The sequence below is a fragment of the Dipodomys spectabilis genome, unplaced genomic scaffold (genome assembly GCF_019054845.1).
Source record: "Dipodomys spectabilis isolate Male_0828 unplaced genomic scaffold, ASM1905484v1 ptg000234l, whole genome shotgun sequence".
Classification (NCBI taxonomy): Eukaryota; Metazoa; Chordata; class Mammalia; order Rodentia; family Heteromyidae; genus Dipodomys; species Dipodomys spectabilis.
Genome location: NW_024870911.1, coordinates 17,808,435 through 17,831,956, shown reverse-complemented (window position 1 = coordinate 17,831,956; position 23,522 = coordinate 17,808,435). Strand labels below are relative to the sequence as shown.

Below are 23,522 nucleotides of genomic sequence, written 5' to 3'. Positions count from 1 at the left end.
CCAGAACGGCAGCAAGTCTTGAAAGGGTTTCACAGTCTGAGAATCCAGTCCTTCAAAAGGAAACTAAGAAGGCTAACCCCCACCCCCCTTCCCTCTTACCTAGGGCTGACTTCGCAGCAGCAGAGGCTACTCGGGGATCGACGACAGATGCCAGAAAGGCAACAGTGCTCATAACAGGATTGCCCGACTGGCTGAAGGGGATGGGCTGGTAGGCCAGGGGTCCCAGGGAGGCCTCTGAGTCCTCCAGATATGGGTCTTCAATAGGAAGCCGAAGAAAATGCAAGATGCATTCGTCCTGGGTGCGACTTCCCACATGCTCGGATACTTTGTTCCAGTCATCCTTGTACATTTCCAGGGCCTGGTAGTAGTGGTGGAGATAACTCCGCTTACTTAGCCACTTTTCTTGAAGGCCAACCTCCCCTCCCCCTAATATTCTACTAGGGGCAGCTGGCCTCAAAACTTTTTGTGTTCTATTATTTGTGTACTCTGTTGGGTCCAAAGGGAATCTTTAAGTAGCACTAAAGGATATAGAGTTAGTAAAATGGCCCAAATCCTGGGCCTGGAGTTGTTTCTGGGGCAGGTGTCACAGGCATCAGATAGGACAGAGATTGGGGCGAGATCATGCTCTGTTCATGCCAGGCTCCACAAGCTCTCCCTGCTTACAAACATGGCTAGTACCCTAGCCAATTCTGTATTCATAGCAGACCTTCTCTTGCCTTGTCCCAATTACCTCCAGGAGTAGCAGGGTCTCCTGTTCTGTCCATTCTCGAGTGGCACTAGCTGCAGCTTTGCTCTGTAGAGGAAACATGGGCAGGGGGAGGGTGTTAGGAGACAGAAGCCTACAGCCTGCAAGGAGCACAGGTTCTCTGCTCCAAACCCCCTGCTTGGAGCTGGGAAGTTGGCTCAGTGGTAGAGCGCTTGCCTTGCATGCATGAGGCCCTGGGTTCGAGTCCTCAGCACCACATAAGCAGAAAAAAGCCAGAAGTAGTGCTGTGGTTCAAGTGGTAGGGCACTAGCCTTGAGCTGAAGAGCTGAGGGACAGCGCCCAGGCCCAGAGTTCAGCCCCCACAGCTGGCAAAAAAACCCCAAAAAACAACAACAAACCCCCTGTCTTCATACCTTGGAGGGTACATTCTTCTTTGTGTACATGTCTGTTCGAAGCCCAAAGTTTTGCATGTCTGTTGGTTTCTCTTTGCCTTTGTCAGGAAAGTTGAGCATTTGCTGGGAAGCAGAGCTCTGCTATTTTTGGAGGAGAAAGAAAGAGGTGAGTACAAGTGACCAGAGGGAGACAGGAGCAGACAGAGAGAGAAAACAGACAGAAGGAGCCAGGGATGTTCCTGGGTGGGACTTCCTCCCTTACTGCTGCAGTTCCTCTGCTCTCATGTCTCTTCTTCCCGGGCAGGGGCCCCCCAATAAAGGGGCAAATAAGAAGCCCAGCGGGGTCTGGACCCCACCTACCAGCTCTGGCTTGCCCTTAGCCGTCTCTGGCACCAGGTCATCCAGCTCTTTGCCCTTCCGCCCAGCCTTGGTATCAGCATCAACCTGGCGGCCCTAGGGGACAGAGCTTGGCGTCATGGAGGCTGGGCAGGAAATGGTCAGGCCAAGGCCCTGGAGGCCTTAAGACCAAATGCTAGGCAGCCCACAAGCTCTGGGGGGAGGGTACTCATGCCACTGTTCCATGCGCCCTCCATGATTAATTCGACATGTACTTGGCATGATACCCATTTGTATTCATATATATCTTTATAGATTTTCCTAGGAGCTGGAAAATTAGGTTCTAATCCTAGATTAGGTACTCTGTGACCTTGGGCAAGCCACATAACCTTTCTCCTCTCATTCTTTATAATGTATGAAATGGAAATGGAAAAAAATGGAGGTGATAATAATTATGAGGCAAAAATGAAAAAAGTGTGGGAAACATAACAGAATTTTAAAAATTCATCCAAGTTAACTTTAAGCTATTTTTCTCTAACTGCTCCATTAACCTGTCTCTTCCCTAAGGACAACTTTTCTCCCTCAGCAATTTTTTGCAGCCTTAACTATTTAGTTTGAGAGGGAGAGTACTAAACAAACACATGGTACTGACTCCTGTGGCCTTTTGAATCCCATGGAAAAGGAAGAAACCTCAGAACACCTTTACCCTCAGAACATATGAACCTTTAAAAAACAGGAAAAGAAAAGTCCAAAGAAGCCCAGCCCTAACCACGCCCACCCTATCCCACAGCCCCTTACCCTACCTGTGGGGTCTTGGGCTGCAGAGGAACCAGCCCTGATGGTGTATCTGCCAAGACATGGAAGTGAGAGGTGGGAGGAGGCCCCATTGGGGTTGGTCGACTCTCAGCATCCACTTGGTAATTAATAAGACCCCACTGCTCCAGGAAGGCATGGACCCTGGAAGAAAGTCAGAATCAGGTCAATCAGAGCAGCCAAGAAGGAGGAGAGGGCCAGGAACATAAAGCTCCCTCTTCCCCTCACCATTGCTCTCCCATCATTCATGCACCCCCTAAACATCAGTCAACCCGAAGTACCCATTTTCAGTCTGGACATTTTGGGTTTTTTTTGGTCAATAGTGGGGTTTGTATTCAGTGCCCAGGCGCTATCCCTGAGCTCATTTTTTGCTCAAGGCTAGCACTCTACATGTTGGTTAATTAGGGATAAGAGTCTCAGACTTTCCTGCCTGGACTGGCTTTGAACTGTGATCCTCAGATCTCAGCCAGCTGAGTAGCTAGAATCAGAGGCATGAGCCACCAGCACTTCGTGTACCTCTTTTTTTGTCAGTTGTGGGGCTTGAACTCTGGGCTTGGGCACTGTCCCTGGGCTCTTCAGCTCAAGGCTAGAACTCTACCACTTGAGCCACAGCACCACTTCTGGTTTTTTAGTAGTTTATTGGAGATAAGAGTCTCACGGACTTTCCTGCCTGGCCTGGCTTTGAATTGTGACCCTCAGATCTCAGCTTCCTGAGTAGCTAGGATTACAAGCGTGAGCCACCAGTGCCCAGCTCGGTGGACCTCTCTCTATGGTCACTCATTAAACATCTCTTCCTGGATGGCTAGTAAAGCTTATCTTTAGCTATAGATATGCCTATTCTTTTATTCTATATTCTCAGTCCCACAAGTCAACTTATTCCCCTAACCTGTTTATTATATGGTCTTTCTTTTGCCCATTCCATTTTCCTTCATAGGTATCTCTAGTTCTGCCTAACAGTCAGGTATCTTCACATGGCTCACCTCATTATGGCACACACATCACCCGCCAGGTTCCGGCGGCAGGCAGTAGAGGTGAGATACTCCTGGGGGTTCAGTCGGTAAGTGTCGATCATAAAGTTTCGATAGGCCAGGTAGCTTAGAAGAGAGGTAAACAAGAGAAAAAATAAAAATTGTTGGCAGGAAAAGGACAGAAAAGCCGGGTGCCGGTTGCTCATGCCTGTAATCCTAGCTACTCAGGAGGCTGAGATCTGAGGATCGAGGTTCAAAGCCAGACTGGGCAAGAAAGACTGTGAGACTCCTATCTTCAACAAGCCACTAGAAAACCGGAAGTGGCGCTGTAGCTCAAGTGGTAGAGCGCTCACCTTGAGCTGAGGGACAGCGCCCAGGCCGAGTTCAAGTCCTACAACCGACCAAAAAAAAAAAGAGAAAAAAAAAAATCTAATGATATTTTTTGTATGAAAAAGATGAAAAGGAAGCCAGGCACTAATGGCTCACATCTGAAATCTTAGCTACTCAGCAGGCTGTAATCTGCCAACCTGGATAGGAAGGTCCATGAGTCTCTGTAAAGCCAGAAGTGGAGCCATGGCTCAAGTGATAGAGTGCTAACCTGGAGCAAAAAGCTCAGAGACAGTGCCCAGGCCCTGAGGTCGAGCCCCATGACCATGACCACCACCACCACCACCACCAACAACAACAAAAAAGATTTGATTCAATAACTATTTACTAGCTATATGACCTTATCCAGGTGACTTAGGGCAACTAAACCTTTGAGCTAGAGGCACAGATCTGTGGTAAAAAAGACTGCCTAAGAAGCATGAGGCTCTAAGTTCAAACCCAATACACATCACACACACACAAAATCTACACTTCAGTTTACTAACCTATAAACAGAGATTAATAAACATATGATAGTGTCTGGGAGACAGTAACCCATCAACAGATGTAGGCAAATATCATCATTTACTTCTGTGTGTGTGCTGATCCTAGCGCTTAAATCACGGTCTAGGTTCTGTTCTGCTTTTTTTTTTTTTTTGGGGGGGGGTCTGGTCTAGGGCCTGAACTCTGGGCCTGGGCGCTGTCCCTCAGCTCTTCAGCTCAAGGGTAGCACTCTACCACTTGAGCCACAGCGCCACTTCTGGCTTTTTTCTTTTTGCTTATGTGGTGCTAAGGAATTGAACCCAGGGCCTCATGCATGCAAGGCAAGTGCTCTACCACTGAGCCACCTTCCCAGCCCCTGTCCTGCTTGTTTGTGCCCAAGGATAGCACTCTACCATTTGAGCCATAGTTCCACATTCAGCTCTTTGGTAGTTAATTGGAAATAAGAGTGCCTGAGAGGGGCTGGGAAGGTGGCTCAGTGGTAGAGTGCTTGCCTTGCATGCATGAGGCCCTGGGTTCGATTCCTCAGCACCACATAAGCAAAAAGAAAAAAGCCAGAAGTGGCGCTGTGGCTCAAGTGGTAGAGCGCTAGCCTTGAGCTGAAGAGCTGAGGGACAGTGCCCAGGCCCAGAGTTCAGGCCCCACGACCGGACCAAAACAACAACAAAAAAAAGACTTCTAAGCCCTAAGCCTACACTTTATGTATTACTTCTCTTCCAGAGTATAGTCTTCAGCCTTAATTCACAGATTTGGTTATTCTTTCAGTTTTCTTATTTTTTTCTTTTTCTTTTTGTTGGTCATAGGGCTTGAACTTTGGACCTGGGCACTGTCCCTCAGCTCTTCAGCTCAAGGTGGGTGGTCTACCACTTTGAGCCAGAGCAACACTTCGTTTTTTGGTGGTTAATTGGAGGTAAGAGTCTCCTGGACTTTCCTGCTAGGACTGGCTTGAACCATGATCCTCAGTAGGATTACAGGCATGAACCACCGGCACCTGGCTAGTTTTCTTATTTTTCTATGAAAGCCTTCTCTCAGGGCAAGCCTAACAACAGTCAATTATTTTATTATGACTGGTTTAAGAATTCAGGAACTCAGGACCTAGAAGCTGGCCCTAACCTTTTTTTTTTTTTTTTTTTTTTTTTTGTCAGTTGTGGGGCTTGAATTCAGGGCCTGGGCACTGTCTCTGAGCCTCTTTATGCTCAAGGCTAGTGCTTTACCACTTGAGTCACAGGCCACTTCTGGTTTTTGAATGGTTTATTGGAGGTAAGAGTCTCATATGAGGGGGCTGGGAAGGTGGCTCAGTGGTAGAGCACTTGCCCTGCATGCCTGAGGCCCTGGGTTCAATTCCTCAGCACCACATAAGCAAAAAAAAAAAAAGCTGGAAGTGGTGCTCTGGCTCAAGTGGTAGAGCGCTAGCCTTGAGCTGAAGAGCTGAGGGACAGCGCCCAGGCCCAGAGTTCAGGCCCCACAACTGGACCCAAAAAAAAAAAGAGTCTCATATGGGGATGTTTCTGCCCAGGCTGGCTTGAAACTGTGAGCTACCTGGCACCAGCTATCCCTGAACTCCTTTTGCTCAAGGCTAATGTTCTACTTGAGCTATAGCTCCACTTCTGGCTTTCTGATAGTTTATTGGACATAAGGGTCTCATGAGACCCAAGTCTCACGGTGGCTCGTACCTGAAATCCTAGCTACTCGGGAGGCTGAGATCTGAGGATCGAGGTTCAAAGCCAGCCTGAGCAGGAAAGTCCACGAGACTCTTATCTCCAAATAAACCACCAGAGGCACAGTGGCTCAAGTGATAGAGCGGTAGCCTTGGGCTGAAGAGCTGTGGGACAGCACCTAGCCCAGAGTTTAAGCTCCACAACCGACAAAAAAAAAAAAAAAGAGTCTCATGGACTTTCCTGCCAGGGCTGGCTTTGAACTGTGATCCTCAGATCTCAGCCTCTTGAGTAGCTAAGATTATAGACATGGACTACGGGTACCTGGCATCATTTACATTTTAGTCAAAGCCACTGACTATGCTAGGGCTAGGTATATTTTAGATAACAGTCATGGGATCAAAGGCTTACTCTTAAGATAATTAAGGCTGTACTTTCTTTTTTTCTTCTAGGTCCCAAGACCAGGACCTGAATTTGCTACCTGCAGCTCCTTTTGCTCATTGGTTAGAGCTCTACCAACTGAGCAATGCCTCCAAACCCTAAAGCTGTACTCTTAAAATCATTTGAAGCCTTAGAGCAAATAATTGTGTTACACAGAAAAGCATGTTGTTTTGGTTTTTTTTTGTTTTTTTTTGTTGGTCCTGGGGTTTGAACTCTGGGCCTGGGCGCTGTCCCTCAGCTCTTAGCTCAAGGCTAGCACTCTATAACTTGAGCCACAGCGCCACTTCTGATTTTCTGGTGGTTTAAGATAAGAGTCTCATGGACTTTCTGCGCAGGCTGGCTTTGAACTTCAATCCTCAGATCTCATCCTCCTAAGTAGCTAGGATTACAGGGGTGAGCCACAAATGCCCAGCTAAGAACATGTTTAACATCATCTTTGGACAAACCTAAAGAACATGCATCTAAGTTCTGGGCTGAAGCTGCCTAAAGGTAGCTATTGTGGCACCCTCAGCTAAGTAACTGGATTAATGAAGCCAAAGATACATTTGCTAAACTTTGTTGCTAGATCAACAAAGGAAAATAGGAAAAGGAGGGAGGGAGAAAATCATGAGTAAAAATCTTACATCTCTGGAGTCTTGGACTTGTTCTTGCCATTAAAGAATTCAGGGAGAGCCCTCCGTTCAATGGCATGAACGCTGTAACAGAAACCAAAATGGGTTTAAGAGAAGGTGTTGGAAGAAAAGCTTAAAAGATGGGGTGGACAAACAGCTCAAACTGTAGGAAGGAATTGGAAACTTGTGGAAAACTTTCCATTAAGGCTGCAGGACTCAAAGAGACCAGGAGCTCTTCTAAAAAGGAAATGTGCTTTGGTCTATCTTGTTAAAGAAGAAATAACTTATTTGGAGGAGGCAGGAGAAACAACCCACTGACACCTACAAATGGTGAAGTAAGGGATTGAATGAAAAGTTGGAATAATACCTGTTGTAGTCAAACCAGGCAGCGTAGCTGGGAATGATGATGTGGTGGGTCTGCTCAGTCACATTGTCCTCATGCAAGTCTGGATTCTTGGTCTGTTCCCCCTTGTTCCCCGTACTGCTTTCATCCTCATCCTATGAGTATGGAGGCTGCTGGACACTCAGCATTCCCATTTCCCCTCTAGCAACCCCTTGCTTTTCCTATACCCCAGGAATGTGGACAATAATGATAGGTGATAGGGAAGAGCACTGTGGGCGTAGGATTCTGAAGGGATCAGAGTTTGGAGCAACAACTAGAATTAGTCTATGATAGGAAAGTCTGGGCAGAAGAAACTTTACAAATATAAATCAGAATCACAGAAAGAGATAGGGACTCTCTAAACTGGCTCCACCTTGCCCGTGGTCTCCATGCTTTCATCCTCCTGTTCATCTGAAAGATAAAGACAAGACATGATACTGGAGCCTCCTAGGACACAGAAGAGCCCTACTAGAAAGTGTCAGTCTAGGAGAAAATGCAAGCTGAGCCCTCCCAAAGCCTCTGGGGCTGCCTGCCTTGCCTGAGGCTCCCTGACTTACCCAGGTCAGTCATGGTGCCTCCTTTGACTGGAGCTGACTCTGAATCCTTCTTAGTGTTGACTGCCAGAATAAAAAGCCATTTTATCAGACATGTTCTGTCAACCGCATTCACCTTTCTGCTGTTAGCAGTTCTATAGATATCCTTTCTCTAAACAATTTTCTCTATCTGACCACAAAATATATTTAAATCCCACCAGACATAATCATTTTAGGGCTTGAACTTTACCTGCAACTTTACCTGCTTCCCAACAAAAGATTCACTTAACTTCTTTTTCTCTGTCTACTCATAAGTCATTGTCTTTGATAGATCTTTATCCCCATCTATGTGTCTACAAACTCCTAATGGACTGAGTATGAGTCTTAAACAACTTATTCTGTAGGAAGTAGTTAGACAAAAAAAAATTTATTTTACTTTTTTTCTTCAATGTCAGGGACTGAATGCAGGACCTTACACATGTGATGCAAGACTCTACCACTAAGCAACATCACAAACTACATCTTAAGCATTTTTGAAATCAGAAGACACTTTCTTCAACTGCATCATATACAAAAGCTCAGGTTAAAAATAACAAACAGATAAAGGAGGGACAACCCCTTGAACCTCATCCCTTAAACATTCCGGGAGTATTTGGCACAGATTGCCAACAGGTATAGTACAGCAACAGCCTCCAAACAGGGTTTTGTTGGTTTATTTATTTTGTCAGTTGTGGGGCTTGAAATCAGGGCCTGGGCACTGTCCCTGAACTCTTTTACTCAAGGCTACTGCTCTACTACTTTGAGCAACAGCCCTGTTTCTGTTTTTATTTTTTTTGGCGGATGTGGGGCCTGAACTCTGGGCCTGAGCGCTGTCCCTCAGCTCTTCAGCTCAACCCTAGCACTCTACCACTTGAGCCATAGCACCACTTCCGGTTTTTTCTGCTTTATGTGGTGCTGAGGAATCAAACCCAGGGCCTTATGCATGTAAGGCAAGCACTCTACCACTGAGCCACCTTCCCAGCCCTTGCTTCTGGTTTTTGAGTGAATTGGAGATAACAGTCTAAAGGACTTTCTTGCCCAGGCTGGCTTTGAACTTTGATCCTTAGATCTCAGCCTCCTTCGTAGCTAGGATTACAGCAGTGAGCCATCAGTGCCTGGCCAAATGGAAGACATAAAGATAAACTCACCTGGGTACCTGTGGCTCACACCTGTAATCCTAACTACTCAGAAGGCTGAGATCTGAGGATCACAGTTCAAAGCCAGCTGGGGCAGGAACGTCAGTGAGACTCTTATCTCCAATTAACCACCAGCAAACCAGAAGTGACACTGTGGCTCAAGAGGCAGAGTGCTAGCCTTGAGCTGAAGAGCTGAGGGACAATGCTCAGGCCCAGACTTCAAACCCCACAGCCAACCACACACACAAAAAGATAAACTCTTGGAATATAAGAAGAAACTATGAGAAGTTCTCTTCATATTATCCTTTATATTTACCAGTTTTTAGATCGTTTTCATATGCTTTATAATCATCCTAAAGTAGTGATTTAGTATAGTACATGTATACAAGTTGGGTTCTTTTTTTTTTTTCTTTGGCCAGTCCTGGGGCTTGAACTCAGGGCCTGGGCACTGTCCTTGGACTTCTTTTTTGCTCAAAGCTAGCACTCTAGCACTGGAGTCACAGCTCTACTTCCAGCTTCTTCTGTTTATGTGGTACTGAGGAATCAAACCCAGGGCTTCCATGAATGCCAGACAAGCATTCTACCACTTAATCCACATTCTCAGCCCTCAAATATATTTTATAGTCAAGAATATATAACCAAAGCCAGGAGATGGTGGCTCACGCCTGTAATCCTAGCTACTCAAGAGGCTGAGATCTAAGGATCGCAGTTCAAAGCCAGCCCGGGCAAGAAAGACTGTGAGACTCCTATTTCCAATAAACCACTAGAAAGCCGGAAGCAGTGCTGTGGCTCAAGTGGTAGAGTGCTAGCTAGCCTTGAGCTGAAGAGCGCAGGGACAGTGCCCAGGCCCAGAGTTCAAGCCCCACGACCAACCAAAAAAAAAAAAAAAAAATGCATAACCAAAAAGTGTTTAGAACTGGGCAGTGGTGGCTAATGCCTGTAATCCTAGTTACTCAGGAGCTAAGATCTGACAATAATGGTTTAAAATTAGCTCAGGCAATAAAGTCTGTGAGACTCTAATCTATAATTAACTACTCAAAAAGAAGAAAGTTCAAGACAGTGCCCAGGCACTGAGTTCAAGCCTCAAGATGGATGGATGGGGGGGGGGGGGGTAGGTGGAGAGGGGAATCACACACACACACACACACACACACACACACACACACACACACACACGTATTTTAGGGCGATGCCTGTGGCTCATGACTGTAGGCACTGAGTTCAAGCCTCAAGATGGATGGATGGGGGGGGGGGGTAGGTGGAGAGGGGAATCACACACACACACACACACACACACACACACACACACACACACACACACACGTATTTTAGGGCGATGCCTGTGGCTCATGACTGTAATTCTAGCTACTCAGGAAGCTGAGAGTTTAGGATTATAGTTCAAAACCAACCCAAACAGGAAAGTCCATGAGACTCTTATCTCCATAACCAGCAAAAAGATGGAAACGGCTCAAGTAGTAGAGTACCAGCTTTGAACAAAAAAGGTAAACAACAGTATAAGGTCCTTAGTTCAAGCCTAATTAGTGTTAGCACAGGCACAAAAAGTGAGGCCAGCTCCCTGGTAGAGAACATGCTTAGCATACATGAAGTTCTGGGTTAGCACCACATACACACACACAAAAGTTTGGAAACCACTACTATCAGGTGCAAAGCATAGTCTATAAACTCAGATATACATGTAGACAGGATTTTTTGCGATAATGATAACTTCACTATCATCTACATTTAAAGGAAGACTACTCTAGAACTGGAAAATAAGCCCACCCAGGAGTCTGGCATAATAAAGGTAGGAAATGAAATTTATGTGGATCCAGGGGCTCACCCTGTCCCATACCTGTCTTGGGTAGTGTCACCTCTTCTACATTGGGAACTGGAGAGGGCTCGTCCATGTCCTTTGTCAGGTCTTCTTGTTCCTCTTCTCTGTGGCCACGCTTTGACTTGGTATAAGGTGTTGAAGGACTGGTGAGAAAACAAAGTAAAAGAAAACCCTGTCAGAGCTGGCAAGGTGGCTCAGTGGTAGAGTGCTTGCCTTACATGCATGAGGCCCTGGGTTTGATTCCCCAGTACCACATAAGCAGAAAAAGCCGGAAGTAGTGCTATGTCTCAAGTGGTAAAGAGCTATCCTTGAGCTGAAGAGCTGAGGGACAGTGCCCAGGCCCAGAGTTCAGGCCCCTTGACTGGCAGGAAAAAAAAAAAATAACCCTGTCATCTTTGCACAGTTATCCTTGAGCCCTGGAAGTTAAGGTTCAAGGAAAGGGAAGTCAGAATCCCAAGTGTAGAACAAAGCGTACAAAGAAACTAGTAACTACACAGTAATGGGAGGCAGCAAAGGCTTTTCATTTAGTGATTAGACATTCTTTTAGTGGCTGGGACTAGAGCTAAAAATGAGGAAGTTCATTCTTCTCAGGACACCTGGCACACTGGGATCAGGGCCTGTTGCTTATGGAAAGATTATCTGTCCTTCTTTGGGGTTGGAAGCATGGTTCAGTTGGTAGAGTGCTAGCTAATGAGTGAAAGTTTCAGGTTCTGAGTTTGAGTCCCGGTCTGACCAAAAAAAAAAAAAAAGATTATCTGTCTTTCCATTGACATGAAGTGAAGAGAACAGTAAATATGGGGCAGGTTAGGGGTTTGCATACCCTTTCTTAGCATTCTTCTTCTTAGCTTCTGGGGTTGGGGAGGGAGAAGGGGAGCGCTTCCTCTTCTTATAATTCCCCCCCTTCTTGTCTCGTCGATCAGAATCTGGGCTGTTTACCTGTAAGATGAAGAATTGGGACAAATGTCAGCATATATGCTGCAGTGAAGACTTGTCCTGAGTCTTTTGCTAAGGACTCTAGAAAGAAAAAACAGGATTTTTTTACCTCATCTGTCAATGTCTTAGCTGAAATCTTCTTTCGGCGGGAGACAGGGTTTTTGTCATCATTTACTTCATAGTCTTCCTCATTCATCCATTCATTGAAGGTATCTGTGTCTAGAATCCATTTGGCATGAACCTAACGTACAAAAGCAGACCATAGTGGAGAGACTCTACAAGCTATGTCTTTTTGTTTTTGTTTTTTGCCAGTCCTGGGCCTTGAACTCAGGGCGTGGGCACTCTCCCTGCTTTTGCTCAAGGCTAGCTTTCTACCACTTGAGCCATAGTGCTACTTACCAGTTCTGTGTATGTGGTACTGAGGAATCGAATCCAGGGCTTCATGCATGCTAGGCATGCACTCTATCACTAAGCCACATCCCCAGCCTCTATGTCTTTTGTTTTGTTTTTTTGCCAGTCCTGGGGCTTGAACTCAGGACTTAGTCACTATCCCTGAGTTTTTTTGTTTTTTTTTTTCGGTGGTGGGGCCTGAAAGCTGGGCCTGGGCACTGTCCCTCAGCTCTTCAGCTCAAGGCTGGCACTCTACCACTTGAGCGTCAGCCCCACTTCTGGCTTTTTCTGCTTATGTGGTGCTGAGGAATCGAACCCAGGGCCTCATGCATGCAAGGCAAGCACTCCACCACTGAGTCACCTTCCCAGACCCCCTGAGTTTCTTTTTGCTCAAGGCTAGCACTCTACCACTTGAGCCACAGCACCATTTCTGGCTTTTTCTTTTTATGTGGTACTGAGGAATAGAACTCAGGGTTTCATGCATGCTAGGCAAGCGCTCTACCACTGAGCCACCTTCAGTCCTCTATGTCATTTTAACAAAAAAAGCACAAGGCACAGAGTCTTTGTATCACTTCCAGAGTACTTTGGTCCTGGCATTCTTCCTGGGGTAAGGAGTACAAGAAAATCTTACCTGGGCTGGGAAGATGGCTCAGTGATACAGTGCTTGCCTTGCATGCATGAGGCCCTGGGTTTGATTCCTCAATACCACATAAGCAAAAAACAAAAAAAGCTGGAAGTGGCGCTGTGGCTCAAGTGGTAGAATACTAGCCTTGAGCTGAAGAGCTGAGGGACAGTGCCCAGGCCCAGAGTTCAGGCCCATGACTGACAAAAAAAAAGAAAAAAGAAAAAAAGAAAATCTCACCTTCCTAGGCTTCTCAGGAGTAGGAGCATCTTCTACAGAAGCTTCAATTTCACTGGCAGGGATCCAAGTATCGTAACTGTCAGAAAAAAATGGGTACCCAATAGAATCAATGGGATGGAGTTAGGGAAATATAAAGTGAAGATCTTTCCATTATTTGTTTTAGATATTTTTGTATGTGTGTGCTGATCCTGGGGCCTGAACTTAGGGCCTAGGAGTTGTCCATGAGGTGTTTTGCTCAAGGCTAGTACTCTACCACTTGAACCACAGCTCCACTACCAGCTTTTAGACAGTTAATTGGAGATAAGAGTCTCATAGACTTTCCTGACCTGACTAGCTTCAAACAATGATACTCAGATCATAGCCACCTGAGTAGGTAGGATTACAGGCATGAGCCATTTGTGTCTGGCGCTCCCCATTCCCCCCTACTCTTTTGCCAGTCCTGGGACTTGAACTCAGGGCCTGGTCACTATCCTTGAGCTTCTTTTTTGCTCATGGCTAGCATTCTACCACTTAAGCCACAGCACCACTTCCAGCTTTTTCTGTTTATATGGTACTGAGAATTGAACCCAGGGTTTAATGCATGCTAGGTAAGCACTCAACCACTAAGCCACATTCTTTCCAGCCCCATGGCTCTTTCATTTATATTTTTTAGTAGTGCTGAGGATGAATCTAGAGCCTGTACATGTTAAGCACTCTACCAATGAATTATATCCAGTCCTACTTTTCCAATTCAGAAAAAGAATATGCTAATGGGCTCTTACGTTAAGATTATTTTAACTGTAAAACAATAAAACTTGCTGGGCGCCGGTGGCTCACATCTGTAATCCTACTCAGGAGGCTGAGATCTGAGGATCACGGTTCAAAGCCAGCCTGGGCAGGAAAGTCCATGAGACTCTTATTCCAATAAACCACTAGAAAACGAAGTGGCGCTGTGGCTCAAGCGATAGAGTGCTAGCCTTGAGCTGAAGAGCTGAGGGACGGCGCCCAGGCCCAGAGTTCAGGCCCGACTGGACCCAAGGGAAAAAAAAAAATTATGTGCATAATTTCCCTGGTAATTTTTTTGGCCAGTCTTGGGGCTTGAACTCTGGGCCTGGGCCCTGTCCCTGAGCTTCTTTTACTTAAGGCTATCATTCTACCACTTGAGCCACAGTGCCACTTCTGGCTTTTTCTGTATATGTAGTACTGAGGAATTGAATTCAGGGCTTCATGCATGCTAGGCAGACACTCTACCACTAAGCCACATTCCCAGCTCAAAAGAATTCTGATTTTGCTGGGCACCATGGCTCATGCCTATTATCTTAGCTGAGATCTGAGAATCACAGTTCAAAGCCAGCCTGGGCAGGAAAGGCCATGAAATTCTTATCTCCAATTTAATCACCAGAAAATAGGAAGTGGCTCAAGTGGTAGAGCACTTGCCTTGAGCTGAAGATCTGAGGGACAGTGCCCAGGCCCAGAGTTCAAGCTCCAGGAATGACCAAAAAAAAAATTCTGATATTTTTTTTTTGGGGGGGGTCAGTCCTGGAGCTTGAACTCAGGGCCTGGGTGTGGTCTCTGAGTGCTTTCACTCAAGGGTAGCACTCTACCACTTTGAGCCACAGCACCATTTGTGAGACTCTTATCTCCAATAAACTACTAAAGAAGCCCCAGAAATGGAGCTGTGGCTCAAGTGGTAGAATGCTAGCTTTGAACAAAAGAAACTCAGGGACGCACCCAAGACCATTCAAGTCCCAGGACTGGCACCCACAAAAAAAATTTTTTTAATACTATTTTAACATTTACTTATCCAGAAGTTATACCAGAGGTTGGGAACATTATCAAATTTGAAGACAGCTTGAACTACAGAGCAAGACCCTGTCTCAGAAAAAAACTAGGCAGGGCTGGGAAGGTCGCTCAGTGGTAGAGCACTTGCCTTGCATGCTCGAGGCCCTGGGTTCGATTCCTCAGCACCACATAAGAAAAAAGCCGGAAGTGGCGCTGTGGCTCAAGTGGTAGAGTGCTAGGGTTGAGCTGAAGAGCTGAGGGACAGCGCCTGGCCCAGAGTTCAGGCCCCACGACCGGACCACCCCCCCCCAAAAAAAAAAGAAAAAAAAAAGAAATAAACCCTGCACTAGTGGCTCATGCCTGTAATCCAAGCAACCTAGATAGGCAGAGACCTGAGGATCAAAATTTGAAGCCAGCCAGGACAGGAAAGTTCATGAGAATTATCTCCAATTAACTAGAAGTAGAGATGTAGTTCAAGTGGTAAAACACCAGCCTTGAGTGAAAAGCCAAAAAAGAGCACTGGCCCTGAGTTCAAGCCCCAATCCTGGCACTAAATAATAAAATATCTCTCTTGCACACACACTTACATATGCACGCACAACTGGGATGGCCATTTCACATTTAAAACCTCAATCCTTCAACCTAAACTTTGTCTAATAGAGTCTAAATCTCCAACAGGAGAGAGAATTCACGTAATAGGTGGAAGAACAAATTAAATGACCTAAAAGTAACTCCAACAGTGTCTTCTTGCTCTGCTAGATGTTTTAGAGCTTCTGACTGTAGCACTTGTATTTAAAACATGCCCTAGGAACCCAGCCTCACCTGTCAGGATAGTAGCCCCAGTGCAGAAGAACTTGTTTATCCCTCTTCATGACTGGTCGTACCCATTCTTCTGGGGATAGAGACAGAGAAGGAAGAGATAAGCTAAAGGGGAATAAAAATAAATAAATAACTCAACAAAAATCTTAACTAAGCACTCTCCCACTGCAGCAGGGGACTTGAGAATAGGAACTAAGATGGAAAGAGGATTCAGAGTTGAAAGGAGAAAGAAGCCCAGGCACAACATGGTGATTACTCTTCTGCCTCCTAGGCCAAGCCATTCACCGCAGTAGCAGGGAGATCCAGTTCTCACCTTCTTCTAGGTTCCCTGGGACAGGATGCACAACATGGGAGGCATTATTCTTATCCTCAGTGACTGTTCCCTGGATAGTGCAAGGAGAATCAGGTTAATATAATCCCCTTTGAATTACTCCTGGGGATAAACTTAAGTAAAATATAAACACAGGTCTACCTTTCTAACCACATTCTGCTAGAATGGTTGCATTTTCTCTCAGCACACACAGCTGAGATTGTGATAATAATGGAAATAAATCAAAGATTTAAACTTTCTGGGGTTGGAGACATGGCTCAGTTGCCATGGGCAAAAGTGTCAGGTACTGAGTTTGAGTCCCAGTCTCAGACCAAAAAAAAAAAAAAAAAGAATGGAGCATTCCTACAGATAATTCTCTGGATATGGTAAATTTAAAGCCAATTAAAAATATCTATGACATCTATTAGTTATTATAAAGTTTCAAACAGCAAAGAATTTATCTGAAATTAGCTATCTCTAGCTCAGTGGAAGTAGATGTTATTCCCCTACCACAAGCTGATGTAGCCTTTTCTTTTTTTCTTTTTGGTCCCAGACGGGGACTTGAACTCAGTACCTGCTGCTTTCGCTCATTGGCTAGCACTCTACCAAATGAGTCACATCTCCAACCCCACCGAGGTAGCCTTTAGTAACAGTGATCCAAATCTGCCAGAACTGGGAAATAGGAGAAGCAGAACAGAACAAGAGAGACTCAAGGTTTTAACTTTGCTAAATACAAAGAGCTACTCATACAGTAGAAAAATGTCATGCTTTAGAATTTCTTCTAGGTATTGAAAATCATGGAGTTTTGGAAACCTCTTCTGATCTACCTACTTACCTGGTGTCTCTTGATAATATCCTTTAATTTCCCTAGCAGTTTGGGCTCAATTTCTGGGCACAAAAAAATGTTAGGTCGAGACAGGCAATTATTCTGTGGGAAGAAACAGATGAGATACGGTCATGTGGATGGAGTGTTTTGACTCTCACTAAGGGAAGGAAGATAGACAGGTATTACCTGAACCAGTGACTTTTCAATGGTCATGAACATTTCCACATTGCGGTCCATGCGTGATGGGTTTTGGAAATCGTAACGTCTCCTTGTAAAGAAATAATAAATTTAATGAATAATCAGGAGGCAGTGACTTCTCTTTTTCTTGTTTGTTTGTCCTTTGAGAGAGGGTCTCACCAAGTATTCCAAGCTATTTTTTTTTCTTTTTGTTCAATATGGGGCTTGAGCTCTGGGCCTGGGCGTGGTCCCTGAGCTCTTTAGCTCAAGACAAGTGCTCTACCACTTGAGCCACACTGCCACTTCTGGTGTTCTGGTAGTTAATTAGAGATAAGAGTGTCACAAACTTTCCTGACTGGGCTGGCTTCAAACCATGGCTTGAGTGACCAGCGCCTGGCTTCCAGGCTAGTTTTTTTGTTTTTTTTTTTTTTGGGGGGGGGGGGGGTCATGGGGCATAAACTCTGGGCCTGGATGCTGTCCCTCAGCTCTTCAACTCTAGGCAATCTCTCTACCACTTGAGCCACACCACTACTTCCTGTTTTCTGGTGGTTAACTGGAGATAAGAGTCTCACGGACTTTCCTGCCTGGAATGGCTTTGAACCTTGATCTCAGCCTCCTGAATACTTAGGATTACAGGTGTGAGCCACCAATGCCCGGCTATTCCAAACTATTCTTAAACTCTTAATTCTTCTGCCTCAGCCTCCTGAGGACTGAGATTATAAGGCTATGATTTCTTTCTTTTTTCTTTTGGTCAGTCATGGTGCTTGAACTCTGGGCCTGGGTGCTATTATCCCTGAATTCTTTTGCTCAAGGCTAACACTCTACCACTCTGAGCCACAATGCCATGTCTGGTTTTCTAGTTGTTAACTAGAGATAAGACTCTTAGGGACACTCCTGCCCAGGCTGGCTTTGAACTACAATCCTCAGATCTCAGTCTTCTGAGTAGCTAGGATTATAGGTATGAGCCAGCAGCACCTGGCTTGGCTGTGATTTCTTCTTTTTTTCTTTTTTCTTTTGGCAGTCCTGGGGCTTGAACTCAGGACCTGGGCTTTCTAGCACTTGAGCCACAGCACCACCTCTGGCTTTTTCTGTTTATGTGGTACTGAGGATCAAACCTAAGGTTTCATGCATGCTAAGCAAACACTAGGCCACATTCCCAGCCTGGCTGTGATTTCTTAACATGAAAATCTTGCTAGGCACTGGTGGCTTATGCCTATAGTCCTAGCTGTCATGAAGCTGAGATCTGAAGATCAAGGTTCAAACCCAGCCAGGGCAGAAATGTCCCTAAGACTCTTATTTCTAATTAACTACCAAAAAAAAAAATTCTTCTAAATTATATACACTACTTTCATCTTTTTTCCTGCCCAGGATGGCTTCAAACCACAATCCTCAGATCTTAGTTTTCTAAGTAGGTGGGATAAGATGTGTGAGCCACTGGCACCAGTCAAATGAACAAAGATTTATTTTTCGTCAAGATTTTGTGTGTATGTGTCAGAAGGAGGCAGATATTTTTCTGATCTAGCAAAGTAAGATACACAGTTTTTTTTCTTTTCTTTTTTGTGTGTGTGTGCCAATACTAGGGCTTGAACTCAGGTCACAGGTGCTGTCCCTTAGCTTTTTCACTCAAGGCTGTGTCCCACCACTTGAGCCACACTGACAGCTCTTTGGTGATGAATATCTCACAGAGTTTTCTGCCCAGGCTGGCTTTGAACCACAATCCTCAGATCTCAGCCTGTTGGGTAGCTAGGACTAAAGATGTAAGGCCCAGCACCCAGCCAGAAGAATCTTTTTCTTTCTTTCCTTCCTTCCTTCCTTTCTTCCTTTCTTTTGGTCTGAGATCAGAAGCTGAACTTAGTTTCTGATGCTTTCACTCATATGCTAGTGCTCTACCAACTGAACCATACCTCTAACCCTAAAGGGTTGATTATTTCTTTTCTTTTTGCTTTCTTTTATTTTTATTTTTTTCATCAGATGGCATTAGAACTTAAACTCAGGGCTTGGGCACTGTCCTTTAGTTTGTTTTGCTCAAGGTTAACACTCTACCATTTGAACTACACCTCCATTTTCAGCTTTTTGCTTGTTAACTGAAGGTAAGAGCCTCATGGGCTTTCCTGCCCAAGCTGCTTCAAACTGTGATCCTTAGATCTCAGCCTCCTGAGTAGCTAGGATTATAGGCATAAGCCACCTGTTACTGGCTTAGAATTTCTACATATATTCTCCCACCCCAAAAAGATCCCAGAGACTCAGAATGGGAAATTCTCTCTAAACTAAATGTAAGAAGCAGAGAGAAAAGGCATCTCACCATCCCTGGTCACTCTTGAATTTGTAGGCAGCTGCAAGAATGTGGCACAGGGAGCCTCCTGCCTTGAAATCTAGGAAACATTTGATCTACAAAATGGAGATGGAAAATATGTGAGTTACATTAAAAATGATTTTATGAAATCCCATGATGAATCCCTCTCAAAGTGAGAAATCTTTTCTTTTTCTTTTTTCCAGTGCTGGGGACAGAACCTAGCACCTTGAACTTGATACATAAGTATTCTATCACTAAGCTATCCCTAGACCTGAGACATTTTACCATGTGGAAGAGGGGGAAAAAAGAAACCAATACTCATAAAGCATCACTTTTTACCAAGTACTTTGCTGGTTACTGTTGCAGAAATCAAGGTAGATCTAGTAATCTCATCTAAAGATCAAAGAACCAACACTCATAAATGCTGCCCAAGATTACTGAGCTAATAAAATGGCAGTGCCAAATTGTACATAAACTTACCCAAATCTAATCTCATATCAAGTATGTATGTATATATGTATGTGCGTATCATTTTTTTTCATGGTTCAGGGAATTAAATCCAAGCCCTTATACAAGCTAAGCAAGCACTTATTAGAGCAACACCCAAAGCTTTCTTTAAAAAAAAAAAATTGGGGGGGGTCTGGTTGTGGGGTCTGAACTCTGGGCCTGGGCACTGTCCCTCAGCTCCTCAGCTCAAGGCTAGTGCTCTACCACTTGAGCCACAGCGCCACTTCCGGCTTTTTTTTTTTTCTGTTATGTGGTGCTGAGGAATCGAACCCAGGGCCTCATGCATGCAAGGCAAGCACTCTACCTCTGAGTCACCTTCTCAGCCTCCTTTTTTTTTTTTTTGGTCAGTTGTGGAGCTTGAACTCTGGGCCTGGGCGCTGTCCCTCAGCTCTTCAGTTCAAGGCGAGTGCTCTACCACTTGGGCCACAGCACCACTTCTGGTCTTCTGATGGTTTATTGGAGAGATAAGAGTCTCACGGTCTCTCCTGCCTGGGCTGGCTTTGAACCGCGATCCTCAGATCTCAGCCTCCTGAGTAGCTAGGATTACAGGCGTGAGCTACCAGGTGGACTCCTATCTCCAATAAACCACCAGAAGACCTGAAGTGGCGCTGTAGCTCAAGTGGTAGAGCACTCGCCTTGAGCTGAAGAGCTGAGGGACAGCGCCCAGGCCCAGAGTTCAAGCCCCACGGCCGACCAAAAAAATAAAAAAAATTTTGAAACAGATTTTGCCAAGTTCCAAGTGGCCTCTAACTCCTCCTGACAATCCTTCTACCTAAGTCTCACAAGAACCTACGATTACAGATGTGTACCACCATGCATAGCCTCCAATTTCCTACCCTTTTAACCATACAATGAGAGACTGAAGGATTGGGCCTAGCCACTCTCAGATAACTTGTTGCACAAAATAATACAGTAAATGGCACCAAGACAAACCAAATATGGCAAATTGGGGACTTGGCCAAGCCAGTTTTGCCCTGACCAGGAATAAGGATGGTAGAAAATAACTCAAATCTCAAAAATAATGTAATAGATTTTTTTCCCCTCAAATACTGGGGATTGAACCCAAGGCCTCACACTTGCTAGACAAAATAAATAAATAAATAAAAATAATTAAAGAGGGAGAGAAAGAGATTGTCTTATCACATAGCTAGGCTGACCTTGAACTCATACTCCTTTGTCTCAGCTTCTCAAGTGCTAGGATTACAGGGTGTACAGATATTTTTAAAAAATGCAACTCCCTTTCCAGATCGAAGGACTCATTCTCTTGTTTTTGTACTCACAGGCAGTTTAGTGAGCGGTGCATTGCTGACATGTTTGCCAAAAACTTCTTCCTGAAATTGTAGCAATTGTACAACCAGGCTAGACAGAGACTTGTTGGTTGGTGGTTCAGCTTGTATATACTAGGGAAAAGAGGGAAAGGAAAGAAAAAACAGGCCCCAGGTAAATTTTCTTGTATCATCCCCCATATATCTTGCCCAGGGGCTTTGGAATCACCTGGGCAAAGAAACAGTATCTTCCTTCTCCCCTTGTCTCTATAAAGATGACAGAAGGGAGGCCCTGGAAATCCCCTTCCAGAAAGCTAAATTCTGCTGCCACCAGCCCAATTTGCCAGCTTTGGGTGCTGGCAGTAAGGGAAGCTTCCTATTCTTTCTCAGCTACACCCTCAAATTGCAGTTGTAGGACCCTATTATCTTGGTATCTGATCTCCAGCCAAAAGCACTGAGAGTTGTAAAATTCTGAAGGTTTATGGAGCTCAGGCCAGGGAAGCAACACACCTTCCATTGAGGCAGGTTTTTTTCTTGGAGTTACTTTGTGGAAGGCCATGATACCCACTATAATGATGCCTCCTTAAGAAAAGGGCAAGCAGACTCAGAAACTAAGCTTGTGCATTTTGCCTGTTAGAACTCAGCATAAATGCTTTTGTAGGGCTTTCTAGATGAGAAGGGCCATCTGCTAGGCAGCACGATGAAGAACAGCAAGGCAACATCTAGCTTTTCCCAGGAAAACTATATCTAAGACAGGCCTTCTTACATGTTTTCATACTATGACCTAGCATTCTAGCCTTCAGTTCCAATTTTTAAAAGTGAGCCAGGAGGCTAACTTTCTCTTTACCTTTTGACTCTTATTTCCACTATCCTAATCACAGAAAAAAGCCAGCACCTCTCAATGGGAGGTGTAAAAAGATCTGTGAAGAGAAAGGTGAATGACAAAAGAGAGCCAAAGCATGAAAGTGGAAGCAGGCCACAGGCTGCCAATACCCCCAGGGCCACAGACTAAGCCCCTAGATTGAACTCCCTTCAAAAGGTCAAAGGTAGAAAAGCCTGGGAAACAGCTTCATGCTGGGGTAATAGACAAGTCAGAGACCCAGCAGCTGTTTGTCAGAATTCTAACACCCAGAGAGACCCCAAGCAGTTGCCAGGGGAAGGCTCCAGACTAGGATCAGAGGGGAGTTCTCCTAAACACACTTTTGACAGGCTGCAAAGCTGGCCAAGAAAAATTGAGGAGAGATGGAAAGCTAGGAAAAAGAACCCCTAAAACAAGGACTAGTGAAAAGGTAGTGAGCAGACCAGTTCTAGCAATATTCCAGGCCTGGAAACAAAGAAGACACCAGGAGGAGGTTTTGTAGAAAAGACAGGTAAGGCTTCTTGAACCCTTTTGTTCACTACGTTATTATTTCCAGTTTAGGGGGGAGGGGACAGGAGGGTATGGTAGTAGAACTATGAAGCTCACCCTAGTCTTTTATGGACCCCCCAGATGCAAGGCAATGCAAGGCTAGGCTGCAGGGTGACTTTATTGTGGAGCTGAGGCACGGTTTGGAGGAAAAGGACTGTTGCCCAGGAACTCCTATACCCTGTTCCCCCAGAGAGGTTTGGCAGCCCTTTATATGGAGATGGAGAAATGGGTGCCCCACCCCACCCGGAGACAGGGATCTGGGGTCTGGGGTCGCCTCTGTCAGGCTGATGAGCAGCCCACGGCCTGTACCTTTTCCACGGCCGTTCACCCTCCTGCTCTCATCATCTTGTCTCTGAACGTATATACACAAAGCACCAGGGAGGCCTTTAGCCCGGCTGGTACCTGGTTCCGTGGGGGAAGCCTGGCGAGCACCGTGGCGGGCAATCAGGGAGGAAGGGGAGGCCGCCCGCGGGACCACGGCCCACCCCGGCCCGCCGTCCGCCTCTCCCGTAACAGCCAGGCTGTGCGGGAGGGTGGGCTGCGGGCACCGGGCGGGGAGTGGAGAAGGCAGGGGCAGAGGGCACGGCGCAGGCGGGGGCGGTGGGGGCGGGGGCGAGGCGCGGAGCCCGGGCCGCGGCGGGGCCGGGGGGGGGGGGGGGGGAGGCCGCGGGGAGGGGCCGGGGCGTCCGGCCGGGTGGGCCGAACCCCAGGGAGCCGCGGGCCGCGGGGCCCTTTGTCCCGCCCCCGGGGCCCCGCGCGGCGGGCGGCGGCGGCGGCGGCGGCGGCAGCGGCCCTACCCGCCGTACCTTCTTGTAGTTTTTACCCAGCCAGAGCCGCACGTTGTCGAACTGGGTCACGGTGTCCGCGGCCTCGTAGTACTTCACGTTGGGGCCGCCGTCCTTCTTCCGCACCGCCATCTTCTCGGGCTCGGGGCCCCGACGCCACCGCCACCGCCGCCCGCCCCGCTTAGCTCAGCTCCCGCCTCCTCGCCGCCTCCTCCTCCGCCCGCCTCCCGCCGCCTCCCGCCGCCGCCGCGGCCGCCGCCTCCCGCCGCCTCGGCCGGCCCCGGCCCCGCGCAGCGCCCCCTGCCGGCAGAGGCCGGCGCGGCGGCGGCGGAGGCCGCGGCTCCGGGCTCGGGGCGGGGACCCCGGCCGCCTCCCCGGCGGCGGCGGCCTGCCGTGAACGGGGGCCAGGGCGGGGGATAGGGAAGGGACGGGCGGGGGCGCCGTTCTTCTCGCCGCACTTCGCACCGACCTAG

The 23,522-nt window shown here is 46.5% G+C and overlaps 1 protein-coding gene across 9 annotated transcripts in view; it reads right to left on the bottom strand.

Moving 5' to 3' along the window:
* The window catches only part of Smarcc2 (SWI/SNF related, matrix associated, actin dependent regulator of chromatin subfamily c member 2), a 31,782-nt gene extending 8,488 nt beyond the window's left edge, over positions 1-23,294 (bottom strand). For 3 of the 9 annotated variants that reach the window (XM_042698737.1, XM_042698743.1, XM_042698738.1), the window contains exons 1-21: positions 23,071-23,230; positions 20,872-20,991; positions 19,094-19,179; positions 16,801-16,882; positions 16,624-16,716; positions 15,792-15,861; positions 15,482-15,551; positions 12,899-12,974; positions 11,756-11,887; positions 11,534-11,649; positions 10,732-10,856; positions 7,729-7,788; positions 7,545-7,582; positions 7,157-7,287; positions 6,802-6,873; positions 3,228-3,341; positions 2,238-2,391; positions 1,459-1,551; positions 1,120-1,239; positions 731-793; positions 100-358 (exon numbers count right to left, since the gene is read on the bottom strand). In XM_042698737.1, the coding sequence (XP_042554671.1) occupies positions 100-358; positions 731-793; positions 1,120-1,239; positions 1,459-1,551; positions 2,238-2,391; positions 3,228-3,341; positions 6,802-6,873; positions 7,157-7,287; positions 7,545-7,582; positions 7,729-7,788; positions 10,732-10,856; positions 11,534-11,649; positions 11,756-11,887; positions 12,899-12,974; positions 15,482-15,551; positions 15,792-15,861; positions 16,624-16,716; positions 16,801-16,882; positions 19,094-19,179; positions 20,872-20,991; positions 23,071-23,181 (2,185 nt within the window). In that variant the 5' untranslated portion in view covers positions 23,182-23,230. Of the gene's footprint in view, positions 1-99; positions 359-730; positions 794-1,119; positions 1,240-1,458; positions 1,552-2,237; positions 2,392-3,227; positions 3,342-6,801; positions 6,874-7,156; positions 7,288-7,544; positions 7,583-7,728; positions 7,789-10,731; positions 10,857-11,533; positions 11,650-11,755; positions 11,888-12,898; positions 12,975-15,481; positions 15,552-15,791; positions 15,862-16,623; positions 16,717-16,800; positions 16,883-19,093; positions 19,180-20,871; positions 20,992-23,070 lie in introns of all 9 variants that reach the window. The other 6 variants (XM_042698741.1, XM_042698746.1, XM_042698740.1 and 3 more) reach the window with 4 other exon arrangements.
* Between the last annotated feature and the right edge of the window lie 228 nt (positions 23,295-23,522).